Source organism: Narcine bancroftii, chromosome 3 (assembly GCF_036971445.1).
Source record: "Narcine bancroftii isolate sNarBan1 chromosome 3, sNarBan1.hap1, whole genome shotgun sequence".
In the NCBI taxonomy this organism is placed as follows: domain Eukaryota; kingdom Metazoa; phylum Chordata; class Chondrichthyes; order Torpediniformes; family Narcinidae; genus Narcine; species Narcine bancroftii.
Genome location: NC_091471.1, coordinates 265,622,574 through 265,633,545, shown reverse-complemented (window position 1 = coordinate 265,633,545; position 10,972 = coordinate 265,622,574). Strand labels below are relative to the sequence as shown.

General features: G+C 40.1%; 1 protein-coding gene across 1 annotated transcript in view; it reads left to right on the top strand.

Annotated features, from left to right (window-relative positions):
- The first annotated feature begins 398 nt into the window (after window positions 1-398).
- Window positions 399-10,972, top strand: part of cnn2 (calponin 2) — a 43,141-nt gene continuing 32,567 nt past the window's right edge. The window contains exon 1 of the mRNA XM_069928023.1: window positions 399-626. Within this exon, the coding sequence (XP_069784124.1) occupies window positions 558-626 (69 nt within the window). The 5' untranslated portion in view covers window positions 399-557. The remainder of the gene's footprint in view (window positions 627-10,972) is intronic.

The window sequence follows — 10,972 nt, the reverse complement described above, 5'->3', positions numbered from 1 at the left end:
TTGGCTTTGTGGATTAAAGCTTGTTGCACAGTCTTTACCTTGTGTGGGTCTGATTCTGGCTAACACCTTTAATGGTGATTTAATGGGTAGACCCACCCCCTGCAATTTCCAGCACTTTTGCCCCACAGTCGCACCTGGGTCCCAGGAGGACTACCCTCAGGTGCTGCAGTTCGAAAGAGGCTCTTGTGCCGCTGAGTTGCTCGTCTTCAGGCTCCTGTTACTTTTTTTCCCCCATTTGTTGGGCTGTGCTCAGGGCAGGCACCAAATTGGCTTTAATCCGGCCCTGGCTGTGTACTTTGCTTTCAGCACCAGGTGAGGCGCTGCCTGACGTCAGTTTCCTGAAGCTTTCTCATTGAGCCCCAGAAAGAATGATTAAGAATTGGAGGAGGGAGATCGATCACCGCCGCCGCCCAGCGTGGAATTTGTCAAGCTTCTCTCCTTATTTGGGCACGAGCGCATTGGGCGGGTGGAGCAAGGAGCAGAGAGCTCATTCCTTCCTTTTCATGCAAAGAGGCGAAATTGCGCCCAGTCTCGTGTAGTGCAGGGTTCCGAACAGCATGTCCCACTCCAGCAAGCAGTTTAACGTGGGACCTTCGTACGGGTTAACTGCAGAAGTGAAAAACCGAGTGAGTATTTGCATTCTGAATTTAGTTGCTGCTTTGCATTCTGTCCTCCGGTCGCGTTTGAGGGTGGGTTTTAGTTCACTGCTGAAGTGCTGTTCATCTGGCTTCCACCCCCCCCCCCCCCCAGCTCTCCCCCCCACCCCCCCACAGCTCCCCTCCCCCAGCTCCCCTCCCCAGCAGGCCCGTACTTGCGACTGCACAGTTACATGAGTTGAAGTTTGTCTCTGCACCTACTGCCTCCGTATCCTTTCGCCTCGGTTCATTCCTGGGACACCAGCAGTGGGAATCTTTCTCCCACACGTGGTGGGCGGTGACTGTATCGAAAGTCTTGTTGGAGAGGCAGCACTTGGTCTCTCCTTGGAGACATTGTTTGCCAAGTGCATTCACTGTTTTCTGTTTGACAGGGTGGGAACTATTCAGAGTGAATGTGGTTGGGGATTTTCAACAAAATGACTGCATTGGTGTCATACTTAATTAAACTTGAAAGTAAAAAAATGTAGTCATGTTCCCCACCCCCCCATCCATCCAAGGTGCAACCCGAGTCCTTGCAGCACCGGCCCGTGCCGAAAGCTTCCCAGATGCCCGTGAACACCGGCGTGCACATAACTTTGGTAGAGGGGCAGAACCCCCGTCTTGTCTGCTGACCAGAGCAGTTTGAACAGGTCCAGGAGATACCCCGACTGGCCCGCACCCCACTCCCCGCGCCCAAAGATCCGGAGAGTGAAACCAGAACTTGAGAGCATCCTCTTAATCTGTGGGTTTTTAAAAAAAAAATCATTTATTATCTGTTCCATAGAACATCACAGCACAGAAAACAAGCCCTTCCAGACTGCGCCAAATTATTAATCTCCCAAGTTCCGCTGACCTGCAATGATCCTGTACCCGTCCAAATTTTTTCTTGTGTTAAATTGAGCTGGCAGCACATTCTACACTCCCGCGACTCAATGTGAGAAGAAATTCCCCTTAAACTTTGCCCCTTTCAGCCTTAACCCATGACTTCTGGTTTGTATTTCACCCAACTTCTAGAAAAAGCCTACTTGCACTTACTCAATCTACATCACTCGTAATTTTGAATACCTCTGTTAAATCTACGCTCCAGAGAATGAAGTCCTAACCTGTTTAATCTTTCCCTGTAACTCGGTTCCTCAAGTCCCAGCAATATCCTAGTAAATCTTCTCTGCCCTGTTTCAGTGAAGAGGAGGTGATTCAGTCACTTCCTACTTCCACCTTAATTTCCCCACCATCCTCTTCTCCTGTCTCTCCTTTACTTACTACTCCACAATCCAGCTATTACTGCACTATAACTTTTTTAAAAGAGTTGGTTTAAAAAAAACTCTGCAAGCAATTCTATCTTGCACGAAATTAGTTGCTCCTATTGTAGTTATTCGCTGCTTTGACAGCAGTGAGTTCCTGCAAGTATTGGTTGCTGGTTGAGAGGTGCCATTACCTGAGTGACTGGGGTGATGGTGGGGGGAGGGGAACCTCTCCAGTTCTTTATAACAGTTCTGAGCTGCAGTTGAAGACTGGATCATTTCTTGACCTGTGAGGTCAGAGTGTTTATCAATGAACAAGGCTGATGATGTTTAAGGTAGACTTGGATTCGGTTGATGTATTCAATGAGGAGTCTTGCTATTGACCATGGGAGGAGGTAGGGAATGTTGAAAGTGAGGGAGATGAGGAACATGGAGAAAATGGCAAAGATTCAGAAGAGTGTAAACCAGTTTTTACAGTCATTTCTCTCCTCCAATGAAATACCCAGCCTGCAAAGTGGCTGAATCTTTTGGTTCGGGTCCAGAAATCATCTTAAAGTTGAAATTAAAGAGGATTTTTGGGAAACATGTTGGGAGAGGCAGCATTCGTGGAGGGAGAGGGTCAGTGTAAACTTTTTGAGACTTGATCTGAATTTTCTGCTTGGATTTTCAATTTTTTCTTTTTGATGATTTTGAAATGGTTGGCATTTTTAAGTATTAATCCTGCTTGAAGTAGGTGTGTGAACTTTAGCTTTTTGTTGACTTCACAAGTCACTCTGCACTGACACTAATGCTACAGAAAACACCACTTTTGGGTAAATGTGATGGTAGCCAAACAGTGCATTGCTTTTGACCCTCTGCTACAAGGTCTCTTGACATTCAGCAGTCAATAATGTGCAGGTGCTGACGTGCAAATTCTCAGCCACCTGGATATACAGTATAGAGAACAGAGAAGAATATGTTGGTACTCAGGTTTGCTGCCCTCAATATTGTATTAATGAACCAATTGTATGCAAACCAATTTATAATGTGCAATTTTCAATTCCAGTCCTCTGAGTTGGGGGGGGGGGGGGGGAATAATGTCACTGGGGTTGTGATTTTTGGGGCAATAGGGGTGTTTTGTTTTGAACCTGCCAGAGTGTGGATACGAAATTGGACATTAATTGGGATGTAAAATTGATCAGTGTTGCATTATTGGGTTCTCTTTGCTTAATTACTTTGGTCCAGAAATTTGTTGCGATCAAATCGATGAGGTGTTAACATATTTTGTGCATGTTTCAGAATCAGAATTTATTGTCATGAACAAGTCACAATTTTTTTTTGTGGCAGCAGCACATATTTTTATAAAATATCTTACAAAATTTTTTTTTTTTTTTAAAGTGCATGAAAAGTCAAAATAAGGCAGTGTCTTTGGTTTATTGATTAGTCAGGAATCTGACAGCAGAGGGGAAGAAGCTCTCCTAGTGCCGTTGAGAGCTCGTCTTCAGGTTCCTGTACCTTTTTCCTGAAAAGAAGAGTGAAGAAGGCATATTCTGGGTGGTGGGGTTCTTTGAGGATAGAGGCTGTTTTTTTTTAAGACGACATCTCATGTAGGTGTACTCAATGGAATTAAGTCTGGTGCCTTTGATCTCACAGGCCCAGTTAATAACCCTCTGGAGTTTATTCTTGAGAAATGGCACCTCCATACCAGCAGTGATGCAACCAGCCAGAATGCTCTCCACGGTACACCTGCAGAAGTTTGAGAGTCTTCAGTGACCTACCGAATCTCCTCCGACACCACACAAAGTATAGCCACTGGTGAGCCTTCTTTGAGATTGCATCAATGTGGAGATTCAAGGATAGATCCTTGGAGATGTTGACACCCAGGAATTTGAAGTTCTTGACCCTCTCCACTACTGGGCCCTTAATGTTCCCCTGACTTCCTCCTGAAGTCCACAATCATGTCCTTGGTTTTGATGTTGAGCTGATCTATCTCCCTCCTGTACGCTTCCTCTTTGCAGTTTGTGATTCTGCCGACACAAAGTATAGCCACTGCTGAGCCTTCTTCATGATTCTTTTGATAGTTGTTAATCAGAATGGTCTTTCTTTTGGTGTGGGAAATCTGTGCACCTGAATGCTGTTTTTCCATCTTCCAGCACACCCAAATGACATCAATGGGTGTGTGATATCCAAAATTTATCTGTGATGACATGTTTGTCTGAAATGTACCTGGTGCAGTTCTTCCACAGAATAATAATGCAATAGGCTCAAGTTGAATCTTGTTTAATGAGTTGGAGGCACAAGATCCCCCAGGCTGCTACAAAACCCTCTGCCAAGCAAACTTCAGTAAATTGATTCCTAGTGGGACCCCACTCACCATCTCCCCAAGTGTTTTCCCCTCAAATCAAGTGGTCAGCAATGCCAAAAGAAATCTGCCAGAAAGAAAAGTGGGCCCACGTTTGTCAGACTTGATGCAAAAAAAAGAACCACCTGAGGAAGGAAGTAAAAACACGCGTGTTTGCGGCCATGGTTGAAGTAAAAACACAAAGCTGGAGAAACTCAGCAGGTCAAATAATGCCCTTTATATGAGCATTCATATCTTGATGAAGGGTTCAAGCTGAAAATGTTGGTTATGTACCTTTATCTTTGCTACGTACACTCTTTGACCTGCTGAGTTTTTCCATCATTGTGTTTTTACAACTGATAAAGGAGTTCCCTCACAGCAGTTGGTTGCTAGCAGTTTTTTTTTCTAATAAAGTGCAGGAATTGCTGTGCATATCTGTGGAATTTGGAATTGCCCTCTTTCAGAAAGCTGCTCTGGACATCTTTGTGAGCTATCTCTGCTGATACTTTGCTGCTCTACTTCACTGTGGCAGTCAAGAAAAGCTCTATTTGCAAAGTGGGGGACCTGTTTTTGATTGATTGTAGCTTTTTTCTTTGCATCTGAAAAGGTTACCAGGCTGCATTTCAGGGTCCCAGGGTGCTGTTATTGGTATAGGCCTCGCATTCTTTTATTGACACTTCCCTGACAAGATGGTTCTTGTACACTGTTTGTCTGAGATCTAGGTCAGTTCCTTGTCTGTTCCCTTCCAACTTGTTTCTTGCCAATATTTCCCCCAGCAGCTGGAAGAAAGCTGGTGGTATTGTGGGAATTCATATCCTCATTGCTGTGAGCAGTGGCATGATGAAGGCACTAATGTGCGCTAATGCTGTTTATTTTTAAAAGGCCTTTGAGATGACATGAGAGGAGTTTACTGCTGGAAAAACAATGGAGATGAATGTGCATTGTTTTGAATGCATTCTGCAATGGGTGAAAAACAGTTCTGCCTGCTTGTGTCTCATTCTAATCCCAGTTGTTTCCAGCAGTAGTTCTGGTGTTAGTAATGCTGTAGCTTTCCTTGCAGAACAAGTGGGAAATATCTTGACTGGGTTAATGCTGGGCAAGTGTCCTCTGAACATCAACCAGATTATCCGATTATTCTTGGACTCCTGCACACAAGTGGTAGCAGGGCTCAAAATGGTGACTATGTTTCCTAACTCATAAAGGCGATAGCATCTGAAACGTTCCACTGTGCCTGCTGTACATGTCCTGACAGCAGATTTTTTTCTTCTCTTTCTTCCTGACCTGGCTTCAGCCAAGAACTTGTGGAATGTACAATGAGTTTAACCCAAAACCTCTGACAAAATTTAATTTGGAGTTCACCCACTGCCTGAAGAAGACCCAGGTACTCTGGAATTTTTCCTCCTCTCCAAAAACTCTCACCCAGAACAGGGAAAGTCCATGATAATATACCAAATGGCAGCATGTGCAAACAGTGTAACAGCAATTTATCCGGAGAGATTAGTAGGATGGGGCAGGTCTCTGTGTCAGGAAGGGGTCCTGGTTAAAATTGTTTTGGTATCCTGTCCTGGCAGAAATGTGGTCATAGTGAACTGCCCAGGCAATGGCAGAGAGGGACATAACAAGGGGCAGGCAGCACACACAGTGTCTCGCTCTTGGAACAGGAAGATGTAAGTCAAAAGCTGCAAGTTTGTTTTCGTTGCTTTAGGAGGAGGTGCAAATAATCCAAGCACGAATGAAAGCAATGGAAAAACTCGGGGAGAAAAATAATTGTTGAATTGTCAGCTTTAGCCCGCCTAATTGTGCTCAATGGCTATGTGACTTCATGTTTACATTTGGAGAAGATTATATTAAAATTTCAAACACTGCGGACCCGTTTATAATTTTTGGTTTGTTATGAAGGTAGGACTGTTGACTAATTAGGTAATTTATCACTGATAAGAATTCTGTTTTTTTTTGCTCAAACAGCTTCTTTCTTGGTTGTGGGTTTAGATTTTGCTTTTATTAATAATAAAATCTTCTTTGGCTTGGCTTCGCGGACGAAGATTGATGGAGGAGTAAATGTCCACGTCAGCTGTAGGCTCATTTGTGGCTGACAAGTCTGATGCGGGACAGGCAGACACGGTTGCAGGGGAAAATTTGTTGGTTGGGGTTGGGTGTTGGGTTTTTCCTCCTTTGTCTTTTGTCAGTGAGGTGGGCTCTGCGGTCTTCTTCAAAGGAGGTTGCTGCCTGCCGAACTGTGAGGCGCCAAGATGCACGGTTTGAGGCGATATCAGCCCACTGGCGGTGGTCAATGTGGCAGGCACCAAGAGATTTCTTTAGGCAGTCCTTGTACCTCTTCTTTGGTGCACCTCTGACACGATGGCCAGTGGAGAGCTCGCCATATAACACGATCTTGGGAAGGCGATGGTCCTCCATTTTGGAGACGTGACCTACCCAGCGCAGTTGGATCTTCAACAGCGTGGATTCGATGCTGTCAGCCTCTGCCATCTTGAGTACTTCGATGTTAGGGATGAAGTCGCTCCAATGAATGTTGAGGATGGAGATGGAGCAGCAATAAAATATCAATACAATATAATCTGTTTGATTAGAATGTGGGGTGCATTGGATGAAATGTTATGATTTAAGTGTAATGTATCCTTTTGGCTTTTAACATGTATCCTTGTATGTGTTCTCTGTATTTTTTGATGTGAAATTTCAATGTTAATAAAAATATTGAAAAAGAATTGTCAATGTTGCAGGCAGAATTTTTTTTTTAGATTTTTTATTTTTCACACCATAAATCACAATAGCCATGATATACACTTTTTCTTTTCCACACATTTACAGTGACTTTTTCTCCCTCCCCCCTCCCTCCTCCCAAGCCACCCCCCCCACCCCCCCCCCCCTCTCATCCATTTTAGGTATACAATCTAGGTTGCATTAATTCAGTTAGACAATGTTGTCATTCAACAAAAATACACCAGAAATTCTACAGAGTCCATTCTTTTCTTTCCTTCTCCTTCCATCAACTTAGGTAATGTTTGTCCCCGGTAGGTTTTCGGTATTGTATTTAATGTAAGGCTCCCATACTTGTTTGAATATTTCAATATTATTTCTTAAACTATATGTTATTTTTTCTAATGGAATACATTTATTCATTTCTATATACCATTGTTGTATTTTCAAATTATCTTCCAATTTCCAGGTTGACATAATACATTTTTTTGCTACGGCTAGGGCTATCTTGACAAATCTTTTTTGTGCATCTTCCAAGTCAATTCCAAATTCTTTATTTTTTATGTTACTTAGGAGAAAGATCTCTGGATTCTTTGGTATATTGTTTTCTGTTATTTTATTTAATATCTGATTGAGATCATCCCAAAATTTTTCTACTCTCTCACATGTCCAGATTGCATGAATTGTTGTTCCCCTTTCTTTTTTACATCGAAAACATCTATCAGATACTGTTGGGTCCCATTTATTTAACTTTTGCGGTGTAATGTATAGTCTGTGTAACCAATTATATTGTATCATACGCAGCCTCGTATTTATTGTATTTCTCATCGTTCCAGAGCATAACTTCTCCCATGTTTCCTTTTTTATCTTTATATTTAAATCTTGTTCCCATTTTTGTTTAGTTTTACCATTTGTTTCCTCATTCTCCTTTTCTTGCAGTTTAATATACATATTTTTTATAAATCTTTTGATTAACATTGTATCTGTAATCACATATTCAAGGTTACTTCCCTCTGGTAAACTCAAGTTGCTTCCTAATTTATCTTTCAAGTAGGATCTCAGTTGGTAATATGCCAGCGCTGTATCTCCAGTTATATTGTACTTATCTCTCATTTGTTCAAAGGATAAGAATCTACTTCCTGAAAAACAATTTTCTATTCTTTTAATCCCTTTTTTTTCCCATTTTCTAAAGGCAAGGTTGTCTATTGTAAAAGGGAGTAGCTTGTTTTGCGTCAATATTAGTTTTGGTATTTGGTAATTTATTTTATTTCTTTCTACATGAATCTTCTTCCATATATTGAGGAGATGGTGTAATACTGGAGAAGTTCTATGTTGTACCAATTTTTCGTCCCATTTATATAATATGTGTTCAGGTATCTTTTCCCCGATTTTATCTAATTCTAGTCTCGTCCAGTCTGGTTTTTCCCTTGTTTGATAAAAATCTGATAGGTACCTTAATTGTGCGGCTCTATAATAATTTTTGAAGTTTGGCAATTGTAAGCCTCCTTGTTTATACCATTCTGTTAATTTATCTAGTGCTATCCTCGGTTTCCCCCCTCTCCATAAAAATCTCCTTATTATTTTCTTTAACTCTTTGAAGAATTTTTCTGTCAGTTGTATTGGCAATGCCTGAAATAAGTATAGTATCCTTGGAAAAATGTTCATTTTAATACAGTTTATCCTTCCTATCAGTGTTAGTGGTAGCTCTTTCCAATGCTCTAAATCGTCCTGTAATTTTTTCATTAGTGGATTGTACTTGAGTTTATATAATTGGCCTAGATTTTTGTTTATTTGCACACCTAGGTATCTTATTGCCTGCATTTGCCATCTGAATGGGGATTCCTCCTTAAATTTTGAGAAATCCGCGTTATTCATAGGCATTGCTTCACTTTTATTTACGTTTATCTTGTATCCCGACACTTCTCCATATTCCTTCAATTTCTTATATAGTTCTTTTATTGATAGTTCTGGTTCTGTTAAGTACACTATCACATCATCCGCAAACAGACTGATTTTATATTCCCTGTCTTTTATTTTTATTCCTTTTATATTATTATCTCTTCTTATCGATTCTGCTAGTGGTTCTATAGCTAGCGCAAACAATAATGGTGATAGTGGGCATCCCTGCCGCGTTGACCTGCTTTAAGTTAAATTGCTTTGATACATGTCCATTTACTGTCACTTTCGCTAACGGTCCCTCATATAATGCTTTAATCCAATTAATAAACTTCTCCGGTAAACTGAATTTTTTCATTACTTTGAACAAGTAATTCCATTCTACTCTGTCGAAGGCCTTCTCTGCGTCTAAAGCAACTGCTACTGCCGGTGCTTTATTTCCTTCTACTGCATGAATTAAGTTAATAAATTTACAAATATTGTCTGTTGTTCGTCTTTTTTTGATAAATCCAGTTTGGTCTAAATTTACCATTTTCGGTACCTGTTCTGCTAATCTGTTCGCTAATAGTTTAGCTATTATCTTATAATCTGTGTTTAGCAGAGATATTGGTCTATATGACGCTGGTGAGAGTGGATCTTTCCCTTGTTTTAGTATCACTGTAATTATTGCTGTTTTACATGAATCTGGTAAGTTTTGTGTCTCATCAATCTGGTTGATTACATCCAGGAGGGGCGGTATTATTAGGTCTTTAAATGTTTTGTAGAATTCTATTGGGAGTCCATCCTCTCCTGTTGTCTTATTATTTGGTAAATTTTTTATTATCTCTTGTATTTCTACTGTTCCAAATGGTTCTGTTAATTTATTTTGTTCCTCTATTTGTAGTTTTGGTAGTTCAAATTTAGTCAAAAATTCATCTATTTTCCCTTCTTTCCCTTCGTTTTCGGTTCGGTATAATTGTTCATAGAATTCTCTGAAGTTTTCCTTAATTTCTTTTGGATTATATGTAATTTGTTTGTCTTTTTTCCTTGTTGCCAATACCATTTTCTTAGTTTGCTCTGTCTTAAGCTGCCATGCTAAGATTTTGTGTGTTTTTTCACCTAGTTCATAATATTTCTGTTTTGTCTTCATTATATTCTTCTCCACCTTATATGTTTGTAATGTTTCATATTTTATTTTTTTATCCGCCAATTCTCTTCTTTTGGTTGTATCTTCCTTTATTGCTAATTTTTTTTCTATGTTTATTATTTCCCTTTCCAACTGCTCTGTTTCCTGATTATAGTCCTTCTTCATCTTGGTTGCATAACTTATTATTTGCCCTCTAATGAATGCTTTCATTGCGTCCCATAGTATAAACTTATCTTCCACTGATTCCGTATTTACTTCAAAGTACATTTTTAGTTGTTTTTCAATAAATTCTCTAAAATCCTGTCTTTTAAGTAGCATGGGGTTTAATCTCCATCTATACATTCTTGGAGGGATGTCCTCTAGCTCTATTGCCAATAACAGGGGTGAGTGGTCCGATAATAGTCTAGCTTTATATTCCGTTTTCCTAACTCTCCCTTGAATGTGGGCTGATAACAGGAATAGGTCTATCCTTGAGTACGTTTTATGTCTAGTCGAGTAGTATGAGTATTCCTTTTCTTTTGGGTTTTGTTTCCTCCATATGTCCACAAGTTTCATTTCTTGCATTGATTTAATTATAAATTTGGTTACTTTGTTCTTCCTGTTAATTTTTTTCCCCGTTTTATCCATATTTGGATCCAAATTCAGATTGAAATCCCCTCCTATTAGTATGTTCCCTTGCGTATTAGCTACCTTCAAAAAGATATCTTGCATAAACTTTTGATCTTCTTCGTTAGGTGAATATATATTAAGTAGATTCCAAAGCTCTGAATATATCTGACATTTTATCATAACATATCTCCCTGCTGGATCTATTATTTCCTCTTCTATTTTAAATGGCACATTTTTGCTAATTAATATAGCCACTCCTCTTGCTTTTGAATTATACGATGCTGCTGTTACATGTCCTACCCAATCTCTCTTTAATTTCTTGTGCTCCAATTCAGTTAAGTGTGTTTCTTGGACAAATGCTATATCTATTTTTTCCTTTTTCAGTAAATTTAGTAGTTTCTTCCTTTTAATTTGGTTATGTATTCCATTA